Below are 20,000 nucleotides of genomic sequence, written 5' to 3'. Positions count from 1 at the left end.
AAAGATTGAAACTTCTTCCAATCTGAATAAGATATCGGCTTGCTTCATAGCTGCTTTTGGTTGACAAATCTACACGGGGCTGCCATATGGTTTTTGTTTCAATCAAATTGCTCTGTATGTGGTGGACTAAGAATATTATTTACTGGTTTGAGTTGACAATAAATGTGTAAAATGTTGAAATAGTGGACAGGAAACTGAATTTCGGTTAATCCCAACATTTTCGATGATCCCAAGGTATTGCGATTATCCTAAGTGGACTGTACCTGAATCTTGAACGAAAAACTATCATATGGATATGATTATAGACAGATTGGTTTCTGGAATTATATTTCCGTCCTCCCTTGCCAACTCTGACGTTCTTGAAATTTAAAAGAAAATAGCCAGAAGGTTTCGGACTTAATTTTCTTTTTTTTTCCAAAGGACAATAGTCATAAGGTAAATAATTTTTAAAAAATCCTTTTACAGCACAAGATGGCATGATTTTTTGTTTAAGAGTTTAGAGAAAAACTTGCACATGATAGTCTTCAGCTTTTTTTTTTGTTGTTTTTATTTTCTATATAGACTCCAACTCAGAGCCTGAAAGTGATGCAGAACAAAGTTCCATATCACATGATTCATTTGTGGTAAGTATGTACATTAAAATAAAATCATAACATTTGTATAGCGTTTATCCACAGTTGGCACCATGCTCAAAATGCTTCACATCAACATATTTTGTGGTGGACAAAACACATTTGCCACAAAAGATGAGACCTGCAGTCTGTTAGGCGCAATACAATATTTCAGGACAAGGACAACACTGTTTTACACCAGTGAGATCTCCTAGTTTTTTGTTGTTAAAAATTTTTCTTTGCAGTGGACTTCGCCAACAATAACACTATTTTAAACCTTCCTCGTTATATTTTGAAGTGATATTCATTGATGAGCCATTCACATTTGAAGTCGTTTGTTTTTTTATTTGACAAAATGTGAAAATGATGCGTTTCCAGGAAAAATTAAAATAGCTTCTGTTGGGATTATACTTTTGATCTCGCATTTTGTCCAAATTCTCTTGCATCGTAATGTTTATCAACTTTTTTTGTTAACTATATTGCAGTTGCAAGGTTAGGAAGTTCATATTGTTGCAATGACAACCGTTTATATGTCCAGAATCGTAGTGATATAAAAAATTGTTTTGTAGTTGTTGGTCCTGGTGTAGGATTTAAAGAGTTGGTTAAAAACGGTTTACTGAAACCCTGGTTGGTGTATCTATATTTATCCAAGCACAGTTGAACATATTAAATACTTAGACAATATGTCTGCCTTTCTCAACTCTTTTTTATTATACTTGCATTATTAACCAGCTAATTGTTTAGTTGGATTATTAAACAATGGCTCTTCATGTTTATTGTCAACATGAATAAATTGATTGATCTGTCATCTTTTCCACAAAATATACAGGGTCCCGATTTTGTTGCTGACTCCGAGTCTGATTCCTCTACGTACTCTGTGAGGTACCCAATGCTGAGTACATCATTGTCTTTGGAACCTAGTGCTCATTCCCCAACTCAGTCAGAGCCTCATCCACAACTATCACAGACTGAACCTCGTTGCCAGTCTGGGACCCAAGTTCAACCCGAATGCTATACACTTGCAAACCAACGTGTTACGTGCAATGGTGAGTCATTTTTTTGTCATTCTTCTCCTTTGATATTTGTGGGATCAATTTTAATTTACCCATTCCTTTTAAAAGAAAACTTCCACCCCCTCCATGGTGCTGCATTTGTGTTATTGCATTTTTTTTCTGTTTTGGCAGTGCTGCGTCGCAAAATACGCTACCATTTACATAACAAGCACAAATCCAAATTTGATAGGGTGGACATCTTAGAATCTGAAACCCCAATGTGTGAGTGATATCAGTGAAACCAGCCATAAAAATGTTCATGTTTATTTTATTGGGGTTTTTTTTTGTCTGTAATAGACTTAAATTGCTTGTATTGTAAGTGTTAAAATGGTTTTTTTGTTACAACCCATCTATATATTAAAACTGTTTCTTTGTATTTCTATGATGCTTAAGGCTTTTTTTCACAGACCAGCTGGAAACTTAACGAGAATCAGAGTAGATAACATTTTTATTAATCTTGCAACCTAAACAGTATATGATGATTGGGAGCATTTAAAGAAAAGCACATTTTCTTTTTAATTTGTCGGTACTAAAATTATACTTTGATAATGCCTGCTGTGCTACAAACCCTTTTGACTTCCAGGTTCAATATTTTTCTTTATTCTAAAATTCTTGGGTTTCCTTTCAATGACAACTGAGATCATTAAAATTCAGCTCACAACATGATGTGTGTAGATTTGATGAAAACATATGTTCGAGTTGAGAAGCAGTGTTCACGAACTTGCTGATCGTTTTTACTAGCATTTATTTTCCTAACTTACCTGTATCAATTAACAAAGGCAAGACTCAAATATTTTCTATCTGAACAGTGTGTTTGTTATTGAAATATTTCCGGCATATACATGTCATATTTCATTCCCACAAAATATAAATCAGGATTAAGTTGTCTGGGCATCAGCATCGTTCAGGCAGTTGGGGGGAAGTCTTTAAGGAATTAATGAAGCCGATGCTCAACCGGTCTGGAGGACGTTTGATTGATGTCGGCTGTTTGTTCTGCCAGCCGGTGATGTTTTCTCACTCCCTCAATGACAAAGAAAGTCATTGTTATGACTATGAACTATAGTCTATTATTACTTTTGTTACTATATTAATTGTTACTTATAGCCGCTACTGTTGTTATTATTATTATTATTATTATTATTATTATTATTATTATTATTATTATTATTATTATTATTATTATTATTATTATTATTATTATTATATTATTATTATTATGATATTGCCTTCATTGCATTCTATTACTATTATTGATATAATTAATTTCTGATTGTTGTAAATAATTTATGTGAATTGAATTTTGTCGATTGGCCAAGGGCCTACAATAAACTTAAATGAAATGTTAGTCTTTGGATAGGACTTGGGTCTATTCTTGATTGCTTTTCCGCCTGGGTCGAGTGAAGCATTTGGAGTAAATTTTGTTGCTCAACGTAAAAAACATGACGCTTACCATTCCGCTGATACTGATACCTCCAAGGGGTGGTTGGGGAAAAACCTAAAATTCTTTTGACATTCTGTCTGATTTTTCGCTGAAACAACAAAGGACAATCTATGTATTCAGATGAGACTTCAATGTGTTACTATTCCGATTTATGTTCATATTTTGATTATAATGAAGAGGGAACCCTGAACCCAGTGAAGTGGGTGGATTGATCTATTTATTTCTATTTCAAAACAAAAATATGGCGTCTTTTCACTGGATTTGTTATGTGGCAGAGGTCTCCACAAATCTAACATACCTCTTCCAAAGGAATAGATGGTAGAAAAGTATATAACAAGAAGGAATTATGACAGTTACTTGTCCAGGCCTTAAATATTTGGAATGCTATTCCTCTCTATCGCTGTCATGTAGCTGATGTGCATATGATCTGTCTATTGATTTATTTTCATAGTTCATAGCTGATGTGCTTTATTTTCTTCTTTTTTTTCCAGAGAAATACAAAAAGCCAAGGAGACCCTGTCCATACTGTGGACAGTTGCAAACAAAACTCTCAAGGCATTTGATGAGGAAACACAAAGATGAGACAGAAGTTACAGAGGCCATGAAACAGCCTGTAAAGGAAAGGGATAGAACAATGGATTATCTCAAGAAAAAGGGCATTTTTTATTCAAACACTAGAAACAATTCAATAGTTATGCGTGAGAGAGCACAAGGGTCACATGAAGTTGTTATGTGTGCTGGCTGTAAGGGGTTTTACTCTGGACGAAGGGTTTATGAACACAAAAAGAAATGTAGTACTGAGCATGCTCTGTGTACTGGGGTTGTAAAATTTTATCCCGTGGCTCCCAATGCAAGTAAAGAAATAAAGGAGAATATTCTTGACAAATTTCGGAATGATGAAGTGGGAAATTTGTGTCGATCAGACAAAGCTATAGTATTGTTAGGAACAAAATTGTGGAGTAAAAGTTCAAAGAAGGAGAGAAAAGTTATAATGAGTGATTTACGCATCTTAGGAAATTTGATTTTAAAAACTAGGAAGAGAACGAATCAACCTTCTTTCTCTGGAGAGGACGTGGCGAAGCGTTGTAACTTTAATGAAATATCGCAAACCATTTCTGAAATGACTTTGAAAGAGGATGGGACATTGAAAGCAGGCTTGAAGCTTTCAATTGGATTTATATTGAAAAAGTTAATTAATTTCTTAAAAGGGGAATATATAATGCAAAACAAAATGGAAGAATCCGCAGAGATAGATTTGTTCAAAGCTGTCCTGGATTATAATTGGGATAGTATTTTTTTTACAGCCAGAGTTCAATGTGAAGCAAAGAGAACAAATTTGAGAAAACCCAAAGAGATGCCATTAGAGAATGATATAAAGAAGCTACGGCAATTTATTACTGAAGAGATGGTCCGTATTTGTGAGGATGATTATCAATTATTTGATTCACATATGTTTGTTAGGCTTCGCAATGTCATCGTAGCTAGGCTTACAATGTTTAATGCGAGGAGAGGCGGAGAACCCGCAAGGATGTTGTTAAAAGACTGGAATGATGCAGATTCAGGTGTATGGGTTGATCCCCAGCTTGTACAACATGTCACTGATCCTCTGGAAAAAGCGTTACTTGAGAAGTATAAGCTGGCCTATCAGTCTGGAAAGGGAAGCAAGATGTTGGTCCCTGTGTTGATACCCAATGACACAATTCAGCCTTTAAGGAAACTTGCACAGGAGCGTAAAGCTGTTGATATTTCAGACAACCCATTTCTTTTTCCAAATACAGGAATATCCAAAGATCATGTAAGTGGTTACATTGCCATCAAATATGTCACTTCCTTAGTAAAGGATTTAGAGAAACCCCAGTTGTTAATAGCTGATAAATTCAGGCACCGAGCTTCGACATTATTTGCCTTACTTGATGTCCCACAACACGAGAGAGATGTCTTCTATCGACATATGGGACACAGTGAATCAATCAATCAAAACATTTATCAGTGTCCACTTGCAATACGAGAAATAACAGAAGTTGGTCATTTTTTGGGTCAAATTGATAACTCAGCATCGGTCACTGGGGAAGGAAATTGTAACATTGAAACAAATGACTCTGTAGTGAATAGAGACTCAAATGCAAATTTTGGAACATCCATAGTAACAGCTGCAAATCAAGAAGAAATATTTGATGGTGAAGCAGGAGTGCCAAATCAGCTTACGTGTTCTTCAAAACAAACTGAACCCAAGAGGAATTCAAGCAAAAATCGGAGATACATGTCATGGTCAGATGAGGATACAGATAGAGTCAAGTCATATTTTAAAAACTTTGTCGAAGATGTTTCAGCACATGGTTCAAGGGGATCATTACCTAGAAAGTCTGAAATTATTCTGTTCTTAAAACACCACAGGGTATTTTCACAAAAAGGAATCCCTGAAGGTACACTAATTAGTTTGGTGAAGACAAAGATTTTTAATGAAAGAAATAAATATAGAAGGGAAAGAGCGTTTCAATCGGTGTAATGACAATCATGAATTTGATTTGTATTACATTCATTGTATTGTATAGTGTTATTGACATATTTTGGGGGTTTACAAAAACGTTTTATCTTTATATAGTACAATCTGTTCATCATTGCAATATCCTTTTTTATATTATATGAACATTCATTTGCTCAGCTTGAGAGACAAATGCTTTGTAGAACCATAGCTGCCAACCGTTCTGTTAAAAACGGATTTGTTCCGTATTTGACTTCCTGAGTCCGTAAGTGCTTATTTTTAGTTCAAAATCCGTATTTTGTAATTTTGACTAATTTGTGGTAAAAAAGCCATGTGAGCCTAATGAATTATTATTATTGATCCATTATTATTACTATTACTACTACTACTATTGTTGTTATTATTATTATCATTATTATTGGTGTCCAGTGAGAGCATAATCTCCATTTGTGTAGCTCTTTAATTTGAATTATGCCTCTAACATAAATGATTTTCAACAATTAAAAAAGTTCCATTCGTTTATATGACGCCTGTATTTTACTCAAACCTTTCATAATGTATTGGAGATTTGCATAGGATATGGATGTTAGCCTCGATATACTTTGAATATTCTAAGACAGTATTGATACTTTCACTATTTGTTACAAATATTATTTTAATTAAGAATAAAATTAAATCCACCTTTTTGATTGGAAGGTATTCAATAAGAAAATCAATTGCTTATATTGATTAAAGATGACAATGATTATTTCCCTTTATTAATTTATGAAATATATAAATTTAATCCCTTTAAAAACATCTTCATCTGATTTTAATTTTTTTTTTTTTCAAGCAAGCTTTTGTAACGGTTTAGGTTCAAGAAAAATAAGTATACTCCATTTTTAGGTGTGTTTATCTTGTCAAAGTAAAGAAGTAGGAATTCTCTAATATTTAGAGGTGCATTTTACTATAACTACTATTATAGTATACTACTTAAAGACCATTATGTTGCATGAAAGAAAACATATATGCAATCGTCTACTTTTTATCTGAACTCACCTAATTTTTACCCCAAAACGCCCTCTCAAGTGATGTACCAGGTTGGTAGTTATGCATTTCTAACCATCTTAAGTTATTTCATTTATTTTACAATCGTGCTTCTTGTGTATTGGTCCTTATCAAAGTTGAGGCAGTTGAATTCTTTCTTTATATTGTCCGTTCTGAATTTTGATCTCATTGTGGAAAGCTCCCATAGCGGGCAGGGAGGTACACACTGTGTCTTCTATCCCCTTATATCTGTTTTCCAACATGCTTTCAGTCTTTGTCTTGGAATGAGATTACTTGTTTTTTTCCTGGCCCTCGCCGGAGTCCTAGCTGGGAGGGAAGCAGTCAAATGCATATTTATTGTTTTGGGAGATGATATTTTTTTCCTTGTAAATCATCTCTCTGTTATGTATTATTACTATATTTGTTATTTTTTAATGTATAATGTAAGCATTTGAGTGTGTTCCTCTTTGTTGGATTTTGTTCTTGTGTCCGGATAAGACTTATAGGTGATCTCAAACTTAGTACATTGGTGATACGCTCTTGGAATCTACATCTGATCCCTATTTGTTCCCAGTTCCCCTATGTCTTACTTTCTCTTGGATGCTTCAACTGTAATTCTAGAACTTTTTACTATCCAATTTTCTTCCTTTTTACTGGCGCTGATATAACCTAAATGTGTTGCAAGCGCCGTAAAACCCTTAAAAACAAAACAACAATCATTGTGGAAAGTGTCATTTTAACGATTCAAATGTGCTGGTACTAAACCCGATAATTGAGCAACATTTGGACTAGCCTCTGTCATCTCAAACTTGTTAGTGTTAGTAATAGTAATTAAAAAGGCTGACTTTTATATGTTGCGATTCGATGAAGGGGGGGGGGGGGGGGGGGGGCTTCGGCACACATCGCCCCTCATCCCGGGCAAAATGAGCGTTCCTTATTTTATTTTTGAAAAGTTGGCAGCTATGTAGAACTATCTGAAAGAATCAGATATGGCAGAATAAAAAGTCTTTCTACTAACCCTAACTTAATTGGCCAATGTAGCTTTATGTTCAGCATTTTCTAGATACCTAATGTAAAATTTCACTATTCTTTTTATGATAGTTTTAAGAGTTGCAATCTTTAGAGGTGACTGTCAAGAAATGACACCTCTGTGCATTTAATTTCATTCTTTCTTTATCCCCTCATCCTTAATCAGAATAATAATAATTAATAATGAAAAAAAATGCAGCAACGACAGCTTAGAACGGCATAAAGTGCTTAAGAATTATTTTTTTTGCATTAAACTTTATTCAAACGATTTTCAACACTTTTGCTTCACAGTTTATGCTTTTTAACAAATGCAATTAAGCAACTTACCAGCAACAACATATTGGTTTGTTATCATTTGAGGGTTTTATCAGTAAAACTGTTTCTATCCTTTTATGTTGCACTGTACACATAGCAAACTTCATGCTTTTATTTGGTGACCAAAGACTTATGTGATACAGTGGATGAATGTTTGTGATGGCTTTTGGAACTGAAATAAACCTGCAATATGATTTGTAGACTTCTATCGTTATGTATCATTTTTCGGTCAAATGTAAATGTAATTTTACACGAGCTTGATGTATCATAAAACCCACAATGAGCTCAACGTGCAGCTGGTAGTAGATTTATATGGACACGAACAACGTTGTTACAATTCAGTAACGTACTCCAATTAACACAAGTGAGACTGTAAATGAGACTTTTACAATGACTCTGCATCGCCACAAATATGGATTCGAACCCTGGCAACTCGGGCGTCAGACGAACTGTCTACCACGAAACCAAAGCAAGCATTGTGCAAGTTAAAGTGAATGAGATGTTGATTGAAGCCGTTCATTGTGTCCATCAGATCTGCTGTCCTATCCATCCAACTCCATTCACTCACTGGGTGGGGTTCCCGACTTCCCATAATGGGCAGGGACGTACTCGTTGCGTCTTCTATCCCCCTATGTCTGTTTTCCAACTTGTTTTCTGTCTTTGTCTCGGGATGGGATGGGATTACTTGGTTTTGTCCAGGACCTGGCTGGGAGGGAAACAGTCAAATGTATAGTTCGAGTTTTGGGAGATTATATTTTTCCCTTGTAAATCATCTGTCTGTTATGCTCTTTATTGTTTTGTTTACATATTATTTATGCTTTGTAAACATTTGAGTGTATCCCTCTTTGTTGGGACCTGTGCTTGTGTCTGAATGAGACGTTTAGGTGATCTCAAACTAAGTACTTTGATAGTGGGCTCTTGGAATCTACTGTTTCCTATTTGAAACAAATCCCCTTTGCCTTACTTTTTCTTGGGTGCTCTAATTGTAGTTCCAGAACTTTTTACTATCCCATTTTCTTCCTTTTTACTGGCGCTGATATGACCTTAATGTGTTGCAAGCGCCGTAAAACCCTTAAAAACAAAACAAAACAAACCAAGTCCATTCAGTGGTATACAACAACAACAAATAAACTCCTCTGCCTGGTCCCTTCTATCTCTGATCTTAACCTGGGTCGTCAGGTTTCTAAAGGGGTCGGGGACTGCAAAAACAATGGCGCACGGAGCAACTGGGAATATTTTTTGCCGTGTTTGAGTCCCAGGTTATTTCCCTGAGCGCCCCTTCTGAGGGATGGACCTTCCCAGGAGTTAGTAAATGCGTTGCTCGGCCACTTCACTCTACGCACACTGGATAAGCTTCGACACTATGGCCATGAAGCTCTTAATCTTAAGGACTTACTTTATTTTAGACAATTTGGTGGTAGCTCACTTGAAAATGCACTCTTAGGTATACACATATATAAACATATACTGGGCTCCCTAAAAGGGTTTTTTAATGTGGTCTCCCTAAAAACATGTTTTTACCAAATGTCTCCTTAAAGCTACAGAAACACTTAGTAAAACATTAGGGGGACCGAGTAATTTTCTATATACCATTGTGATCATCAAGCATCAGAATTGTGTTCATAAATCATTGTAGGGAATCAAACTATACTCATTTGAACAAAGATTGAACAGTTTAATCAATTTGAACAAGACATATGCTTGGTCCTCCAATTGGTGCATTTCACAGTGGTCACCTTAATAGTGGATTGATACTTATATATATATATATATATATATATATATATATATATATATTATAATTATATATATGACGACGTCCACGAGTACAGTTTGTCATACTTTTCATCACTGCTTGATATTTTAGTCTAACAATGAATAGAAATTTCATATAGGAATTCAAATGGATAATAAATCAAATTATCAAATTTAATTAAAGGATTTTTATCGTACATAATTTTAAATATTCAGGTGGTCGTTAATGAATTTGATCGTACATAATTTCTAATTTTCAAATGGTCGATTATGAATTTATCTTTCATAATTTATAATATTTAAATGGTTGATTAATATGAATTTATCATACATTATTTTAATTATTCAAGTGGTGGATTATGAATTTATTATATACAATTTTAAACATTCAAGTGGTCGATTATAAATTTGTCTTACATAATTTTAAATATTCAAAAGGTCAATTATGAATTTGTCGTACATAATTTTAAATATTCAAGTAGTCTATTATGAATTTATACAAACTCTTGATGCTTTTCTCATGTTATCATGCATGAATTGATATAATCTCAGACTAACATCACGATAACGACACGTTTCCATGTTCAATGAGCAAATACATGCATAGTTGTTGTTGTTTTTTTGTTTTTTTTTCTATAAGCACAAAATATACCAAAAAAAGATTATAATGAAAAGAGAAGACTCTTATTTTCTCTTTTTAACGCATTGTTAATTTTTAAATATTGATTTATGAATAATTTACTCATGTTGATTTGTAATAAGTTTGACTATGTAATGTTTACTATATTTTAATGACATTGATTTAATAGTCTTTTATCTCATGCTTAATCAGTTCAATGAGTTTAAAATGTTGCTATTGTTTGTTTTATGAAAACGTTATGCCTCTTAATTCGGTTTTAAAATACTTAATTGCTTTTCGTCTCATCATTGTTTCTAATTTTTCTTTCATTTTTTTAACAAGTTCTATTTGTAAATTTATAAAACGTGAAAGTTACTGTGTGAAATTTAAGGTGGAAAATGTGATCCCTTTCCGAAGTTTGGAACTTGAAAATGTTAAATTCTAAAACAAACAACAACAAAAAAAGACTTCTATACTTTATCTTGCAAACACGAATTAATAGGACAATCTGTTTTAATTAAAATTGACATAGATTGTCATCACTACGTATATTGTAATGAGTAGATACATGTAATATCATCTACTGGTCACAGCGTAAGAAATGAAACTATTGATTACTAGATATTATTTCTATTAGCGATATATTATAATTTGAAATACATCACTTTTCAGTCACATAATATGACAACTTGAGCTCCGGGTTCGTCATTGATATTGCGTTGGCAGATATTATTATTATTATTATTATTATTATTATTATTATTATTATTATTATTATTATTATTATTATTATTATTATTATTATTATTATTGTTATTGTTGTTGTTATTATTATTATTATTATTATTATTATTATTATTATTATTATTATTATTATTATTATTATTATTATTATTATTATTGATATTAAGTTTTGACGGTTACTGTGGTATGGGACAACAAAATTTAAATTGTTGGAGAAAGCCAATTGTTCGTAGACTATGTGACAAGGGTTTTATATGGTTAGGCATTCCTTATCATGAGTTTGATTTTTCGTATTTTTTGTATTTTTGTATTACATTTAACAAGGGGTTGGGTTTATACACAAAACGTGTCCTAACACCATGTGGGCAGCATGTGGGAATGTAATGTGCATGTTTACTTTCACTTGTTTATGTGTAGTTGTTGTTGTTTGTTTAGATTATCGGGAAACCACAAATCAGAATATCATCCTTTGATTTATAAAATATGAGTTTGAATAATTTGTTATCAGATTTGGTGAATAATCAAAAATTGAAAACAATTCATTTGTTGCACAAATCTCGACTGAAAGTAGTTGTTGCGTTATATTAAAAAATAAGAACCCCCTCCCCCAAAAAAAAGAACAACAAACAAACCAACAGAAACAGAAAAAAATCCCCAAAAACTCCTGAAAACAAAAACAAACAAAAAAAAAAAAAAATAATAATTCTCAAAACTAGTCTTGGCCCCGGACTTTTTTTCTTCTTTTCTTCGTCTGAAGATGGGTTGGTTTTATTTCGACTAAACTAATCATAATTCACAGTAAATCGCTCTTTCTTAGCTAGGGGACTCGAACTGGGGCAGTTAGACGGAATCCGGCCACAAGAAAAAACATTAGCAAACCTGCCACGCGTAGTCTCAGTTTGTGTGTTATTTTAAACATTGTTTTTTTTTAATAGTTTTTTTTTGTTTCTTTTTTTTTGTTAAAAAAAAATAATTTGGACTATTTTTTGTAGATTCGAATTTTCTGACCAATGACAAAACATTGATATTATAGTCAAAAGTTAATATGTGACTGAAATTATCCTGACTGACTGACTGGGTGGGGATCCTGACCTCCCATAGTGGGCGGGGAGGTGCATGCTGTGTCTTCTATCCCCCCATAACCGTTTTCCAATTGTTTTTTGTCGTTGTCTTGGAATGCGATTACTTAGTTTTGTCCTGACCCTGGCCAGAGTTCCTTGGCTGGGAGGGAAACAGTCGAATGTAAAGATACAGCTTTGGGAGATGATATTTATTCCCTTGTAAGTCATCTCTCTGTTATGCATTGTATTATGTTTTATTTACATCTTATATTATATGATTTGTAAACATTTGAGTGTATCCCTCTTAGTGGGGACCTGTGCTTGTGTCTGGATGAGACTTTTAGGTGATCTCAAACTAAGTACTTTGATAGTGTGCTCTCGGAATCTACATCTGTCTGTTTCCTATTTGAACTAATTCCCCTTTGTCTTACCTTTTCTTTAGTGCTTTAATTGTAATTCTAGCACTTTTTATTATCCCATTTTCTTCCTTTTTACTGGCGCTGATATGACATTAATGTGTTGCAAGCGCGTAAAACCCTTAAAAACAAACAAAAACAAAATATCCTGACTGGCCTGATTCATTTATAAACCATCTCGAAGTGACAATTCGCAGAAGTAATGGTGGGAATTATGCATTTCAGGTAGATATATTTTTTCTCTCTTTAAAATATAATTTTCTCAGGAAAAAAAAAATAAAAATCAGATTTTAAAAAATGAAGGATGCCCTTTTTTCCAGTGAAAGCCGGAAAACCGACATTTTGTGAAATCTTCCGGCTATCAGGTTTTATTTTACGGAGTGGCTATTCGTCAGTACTGACCCCCAGGCGCTGGCACCTGCGGGTCAGTACTGACGAACAGGCACCGGCGTCTGGGGGTCAGTACTGACTAATACTATTACTAGTACTGATGCCAATTGGTCAGTTCTGACCTGGCCACGGGCGTTGACGGTACCAAAATTATGGGAAAATGCCATTTTTAAAAATAACTTGCTCTACGACAAATAAATCAGCATTTCCTGTCCCATACTAGTACTAGTCGCAGGGAAGCCTTTGTTTTCACTAAATTTTTTTGTCGGTTTACGTGAGATTTTTAATAAATATATCAATTGATTAAACAAGTGAAATTAATTGTCCAATCCTGAGAAAAAGACCAAATTTGGTGTTGAAACGCCAAACTGGAAGCCCTATATTTCGGTTCATCCAACGCGCATGCTCACTGCACTGATGCGTGGCGCCAGAACTGAAAGTAAAAGCTCTTTCATTGTCTCGTCTTTCTTCATTCCTGTCATTTGAAATTCGGCTTGCTCGCATCTTACTGAGACAGGAAAAGTAGAAAACGGTAAGGGCTGCCTGAAGCCGGTGATCGTAAAATACTAACGAAAGAGTGAAAATGAAAGGCTTCGTATGGGAACAAAACAGACAATGGACGTTTCGGGTACAAACCCTTCATCAGCACAACAATACACAAATAAACGTGGAAAACAAATAAAATATAATGAAAAATAACTTGTATCGTCTGTAGAGGATAGGGCGCCCCGGGGTGGGGGGGGGGGGTGATCTGACTGATAAGAAAAGGTCAGCGTCAGGGAACAGAACCTTCCAGAAAATAATGGAAGATAAAAGACATATATTATGATATATACGTGGTAGTAGTAGTAGTAGTAGTAGTAGTAGTAGTAGTAGTAGTAGTAGTAGTAGTAGTAGTAGTAGTAGTAGTAGTAGTAGCAGTAGTGATAGTAGTAGTGAGTGGTAGTAGTAATAGTAGTAGTAGTAGTAGTAGTAGTAGTAGTAGTAGTAGTAGTAGTAGTAGTAGTAGTAGTAGTAGTAAGCTGTAGTGAGACAGTAGGGGGCGTGGTGAAAAAGTCACGGCGGAGGTGGGGTTGGGGGGGGGGGGGGGGTTGTTGAATGAACGAAGGTCGAATCTTCGCGAAGGAAATACGAACGGTCGGATGGCTGGCGATGTGATAGTAAAGTGGAATATAGATAGATAACTATGCGATTACGTGCTCTCTGTGTGGGATTGCTTACGTTGGTGAGACCGGAAAGAGGCTGGGTGACAGATTCGTGCAGCACTTGCGCGACATATCGAACTGTGCAGACACTTCAATCTGCCGGACTACTGCGATGTACAGCGCGCGCGCGCGCGCGCGCGCGTGTGTGTGTGTGTGTGTGTGTGTGTGTGTGTTTAGTTTTTTGCCATTCGGACACTTCCACCCGCCGACGTAGGGAAACTCACCTGATCAAGTCGTTGGGAACACTGACTCCACGCGGACTCAACACCAGGATTGACCACCACTAACCTCCACTTCGTATCCCGCTGTGCAACCACCTCTTAGTCAATACTATCTTTGAGCCTTTTCGATGTCAACGTCACCCATATATTCATAACCACCACCGCCACTACTACTACTACTACTACCACCACCACCACCACCACTACTACTACTACTACTACTACTACTACTACTACTACTACTACTACTACTACTACTACTACTACTACTACTACTACTGTTCATACAACTACCCTCTCTCTCTCTCTCTCTCTCTCTCTCTCTCTCTCTCTCTCTCTCTCTCTCTCTCTCCAATTCCCCCTCTCTACCGGTCCGCCCCCCCCCCCCCCCTTTTTTTCCCTTCTCTCCCCTCTTTTCTATCTATCTATAGATAGTATGCAGATGACGTCACTCATGCCTTTGTTATTGTTTTTGCCATCCGCGTCTGTGAGTTGTTCTCACTAAACTGTATTAACCAGACTATAAAAGTTCATGGTTACACAGAGTTCGTGTGTTGGTCCGTTATACTTCCGGATGGCAATGTTGTGAACTCCTTGGCCAAGCGCATTCTATCTATATTCCACTTTACTATCACATCGCCATCCGACCGTTCGTATTTCCTTCGCGAAGATTCGACCTTCGCTCATCCAACAACCCCCCTCCCCCGCCCCACCTCCGCCGTGACTTTTCACCTCGCCCCCTCCAGTTTCACTACAGCTTTCTACTACTAACTACTACTACTACTACCACTACAACTACTACTGCCACTACTACTACTACCACTACTACTACTACTACTACTACTACTACTACTACTACTACTACTACTACTACTACTACTACTACTACTACTACTACTACCACCACCACTAATATGTCTTTTATCTCCCACCCACGTCTTATAGTCGGTGTTACGATTTAAGAAGCCGTACTTTAAAATTGCGTTCACAAGTTCAGTTATTTTCAGTATATTCTTATAATAATAATAAATAAATAAAATAGAATTCCCTTTATTCATGGAAAATTTGTATCCAGGGTCTATACCAAGGGAAGGCTGGAATAACCTAGGCATCAGCCGCAGTTCAGCGCCACAAGTCGAGCTAGGGCGAGGTGACTAGCTCAAGGTTAAACAGGACAGCGGCGGCGGTTGATCGAACTCGGTACCTTTCGGGTACGAAACAAAGACCGTACCGCTGAGCCACGCTGCCCAAAAATAGAATAATCTATTCGTTATCAAGTTTCTCCTCCTTTCCGTTATTTATTATCATTATCATTATTATTATTATTATTATTATTATTATTAGTATTATTATTATTATTATTATTATTATTATTATTATTATTATTATTATTATTATTATTATTATTATTATTGTTATTATTATTATTATTATTTTGCATGACAAAAAAAAAAAAAAATTTAAAATCCTCATCAATAGAATGGACAAAGTATTATAAAAGAATCGTAACAGGAAATATTATATAACACATTTTCCTCTTTTTTTTTTCTTTAAATTAAGCTATAACGAAAATATACAGGGAAAAAAAAACAATTAAAAAAAAAAAACAAACAAAAAAAAAAAAACAACAACAAAAACCCAAAGAAATAGAATGGACAACATAAAATAAAAAAGAATCTTACGGTGGCTTGAAATAACGAGTCATATCGTTGCCCCAACGGCATCTAACGCGTTAGAAATCAAACTTATCTAAGTGACCAAGTGTTACTGTGTGCCATCGGATAAGTTGGCCTGAGAGCCTGGGATTTTAATTGTTTGTTTTTTTAATGGTATACTTTAGGAAGTGACGAATAAGTGTGAAGAGGTCTTTGCACTGACGAACAGGTCCGATGTTCGTCAGTGCTGATCAATGGTGGGCAGTGGCACAGACCGAAGAGAGGTTGTCTGTGGGCAGTGCCACCTGTTGTTCAATACTGACCAATAGACACCAGGTTATTGGTCAGTACTGACCTCCAGGCACTGGCGTCTGTTCGTCAGTACTGACCCGCATGTGCTAGCGCCTGGGAGTCAGTACTGACCAATAGCCCTAGCCTTTATTTTATTATTATTATTATTATTATTATTATTATTATTATTATTATTATTATTATTATTATTATTATTATTATTATTATTATATTATTATTATTATTATAATTATTAATATTATTATTTTTTTTGGCTAGAGTTTTGAAATGTTGAAGTTCTTTTCGTTTTGTTTTTGTTTTAAAATGAAACTATTAGTAGTTTATAAGGGGGAAGGGGGGGGGGGGTGAGGAGGTACACGAATGTATCCTTTTATGTGATTTAAAAGTAATATCTAGTAACGAGGAGAAGCTCTGCGCGAAATATTTTTATATGGTCTTCAGCTGCAAAAAATCCAGGCTATTTTGTCCGGCAAAGGACATCTGTTTTGAAACCTTGTTTTTTGCCGGTCTTCACTTAGCGTGTAAATGCTTTTTTTTTCTCATTTGACAGATTTAACTGTTTGTAAGAATGACCCCCTATCTCCCCTTTCCCACTCCGAAAAAAAAAAAAAAAAAAAAAAAAAAACCCAAAAGAAAACACCCAAAAAACTCCATAATGGATAAACAAGAAACTTTGTCAAGTAAATTTTTCAATTGGAAATTGAAATTACACCGATCTTTGCAATTATAGCTGTCATCAGAAGGTGATGGGAATGAAACAATGTTCATTGAAATAAATGGAAAAAAGTCTGATTGAATTGTATGTAAATTGCCAAAAAAAAACAAAAAAAAAACAAAACAAAAAACCAACACAAAAAAAAAACAAATCAAAATAAAAAAAAAAGAACCCCTCCCCACCCCCCCCCCCCAAATAATTCAAATGTAGGTTTGTTGTTTATATATTTATAATTTAGAATATCGAAATGAAGTAACGTTGATTTGACTGATTTGGAATTTTTGCATTTATGAGATTTGAGACGTGTGGGTGCAGGACTGGAGGAGGGGGGATGGAGAGGGAGGGGGGGGGGGGGAGGGTTGTTTGTTTGAACGGAAAAATAATTATGAAGCTCTTTGCGTACGATGACTCTTTACAAATGCTCTTATAGTATAGGTTCTCTTACTCATTTAAATATTATATATATCGTGGAAACATGAAATTGAATGCATAGTCTATTCACTTACTGTCGCCATTGGTTACTCTAGTTTACAGATAGTCGCAATTTGTTGTTTTATTCCAGTTTACAGATGGTTGGCTTTCTCTGACAATATTAATAATTATAATAATGATGGTAATAATAATAATAATAATAATAATAATAATAATAATAATAATAATAATAATAATAATAATAATAATAATAATAATAATAATAATACGCAGTTCTTTGATGTATAAGTGTAGAAAAACCAAAAATACAACAAAAAAAAAACAAACAAAAAAAACAAACCCATCTTAATAAAAGATTATAAACTTTGCTTATTAAATGTCCTAAATTTGTAAGGATAATGTGACAATTACAAGAGCGAAATGTCCATGATGTTTATATATATATATATATATATATATATATATATATATATATATATATATATATATATATATATATATATATATATATTATTTGGGTCTTATTCGTCAATGTCTTTATGCTTGTACGCCTGCGCTACAATACAAATGATCTAATTACTACCTTCAATTGCCTTCACCCTCCAAAGCACAGCGCCGATCACAAAAACTCCTGATGTTCCATGCTAAATTTTGATTTTAAAGCAAGCTATGTTGTTGGTTTGTTTTCGTTTCTTTTGTTTGTTGTCTTTTTTTTTCTTTTTTTTTTTCTTAACTCACTCAATCCTAGAGATGTTTGTTACTTTTCAAAATTGGAAACAAATGTATTAGAAATAAACATGTGCATAGATATTTTATTCAACATTTAAAAATGAAAAACATTAGCTTTGATAGTATGCCTATAATTTGTCTCAGAAAAATGTAAGAAATAGACATGAGGTAAAAGTAACCCGGGTAAACAACGGATATAGTCGGTGTTAGGGTTGAATGAGTTTTACTCACTCAACCTTAAAACCGACTATATCCGTTGTTTACCCGGGTTACTTTTACCCCATGCCTATTTATTACATTTTTCTGAGACAAATTATAGGCGTAGTATCAAAGCTAAACGTTTATTTAGTTTTTACATGTGAATTGTAGTTGAATAAAACTATCAATGCACATGCCCATTTTTAATACATTTTTTTTCCAATTTTGAAAAGTAACAAAAATCTCTAGGATTGAGTGAGTTAACCATCCCTCCCAGCTTTTTTGTGTTCCATCCTTGCGCTTCCGCATAAAGGCTAGTAATCGTAAATATTTCTTGGGGGTAATCAAATTAAAATGATGACACATGATTTCTGTAACTAAGCGTCCGTGGGGCACTTTGTTCCACTTAATTGATGACGACCAATCGCAATACAGCAACAATCGCAATACAACAAGACAAGCAAACTGCCGTTCCCGGACAAAACTCTTCAATTTTATTTCAACCAGAAAACATACAATTCATGGTATATTATGGGGGCGCCCGTAGCTCAGTTGGTAGAGCACTCGCTTCACACGCAAAGAGACCGAGATCGATTCCGGGTGCAGTCGAGATTTTCTTCTGATCCCCCCTGTGTACCCAGCACTGAATGGGAGCTGGGTCTGTTAGATCTGGCGGAAAGTACTTTGCGATTGACTAGCGTCCTGTCCAAAGGATAGCAAATAGCAAGCAATTGTTATTGTCCATTTCACGCTATAGAAACCGGGATGAACTCTGGCTCCATGGGCCTAATGGCTCTGAAGGACTACATGCTAAATTATTGATCGGTTTTTGGACCGAAGACACCAAAGACAACTTAAAAGGATTGTTTGATATATTTTCGATATAACAGAAAGGAAATGTTTTCTGCCTAACAGGGAAAACAAATGAATGAATTTATTAAGCTACGAGCAAAACAAAAAAATGAATATAACAGCATAAAAATCAACAAAATATCAAACACATAACTTTTCGGAATCAAAACCATTCTTTAAAATTATTTTTTATAAACACCCCAAAAATCTTGAGCTATTATATAGAGCAATATCCACTAAACGTGCTCAAAGCGCTTAAAAAGGGTCCCTGACCAACAGCAACATGTGTAACATGTAGAACGAGGCATGCCGCCTATTAGGCGATATTACATTTTTTTTCCGACAGAGACAACGCTGTTAACAGCCAGGTACTCATTTTATACCTGAGTACGGTGAGAGAATGTGAGTAATGAGGTTTCCAAGGACTCAATGATGCGCCAAGCCAGGCTTGAACCCAGGACCTTCCGATCCGGAAGCGAGTGTCATAACCACAAGACCACATAGCCCCACCATTAACAACCATTCACGAAAACAATACACCACATAAAACCCGATAGACGACAGAGATGTATTTGGTACATACGTCTTGTCTTGTCCGTAAGTAATGTTATTTCCCTGCTTTGGGAAATGTAACTAATTTGAGAAAACGCTAATGCCGTGACCATGACAGTTTATTTGGGTTGGCCGATTTTCTTGAAAGGTTTTGTATATATCAACGATTTGATTTATTTCTCCCTGGT

At 34.9% G+C, this 20,000-nt stretch overlaps 2 protein-coding genes across 18 annotated transcripts in view; both read left to right on the top strand.

Annotated features, from left to right (window-relative positions):
* LOC144980920 (ATP-binding cassette sub-family C member 4-like) overlaps nt 1-20,000 on the top strand; it is a 139,549-nt gene that overhangs the window by 33,831 nt on the left and 85,718 nt on the right. The gene's annotated exons all lie outside the window — the stretch shown is intronic.
* LOC144955935 (uncharacterized) overlaps nt 1-20,000 on the top strand; it is a 30,817-nt gene that overhangs the window by 1,328 nt on the left and 9,489 nt on the right. Inside the window, exons 3-4 of the mRNA XM_078886195.1 lie at nt 562-623; nt 1,441-1,657. Coding sequence (XP_078742321.1) covers nt 562-623; nt 1,441-1,657 — 279 coding nt within the window. The remainder of the gene's footprint in view (nt 1-561; nt 624-1,440; nt 1,658-20,000) is intronic.

The sequence above is a fragment of the Berghia stephanieae genome, chromosome 10, assembly GCF_034508935.2.
Source record: "Berghia stephanieae isolate SIO BIC M18660-M18661 chromosome 10, UCSD_Bste_1.3, whole genome shotgun sequence".
Taxonomy (NCBI): Eukaryota; Metazoa; Mollusca; class Gastropoda; order Nudibranchia; family Aeolidiidae; genus Berghia; species Berghia stephanieae.
Note: the sequence above shows the minus strand (reverse complement) of the source record. Positions and strands in the feature narration are given on the sequence as shown.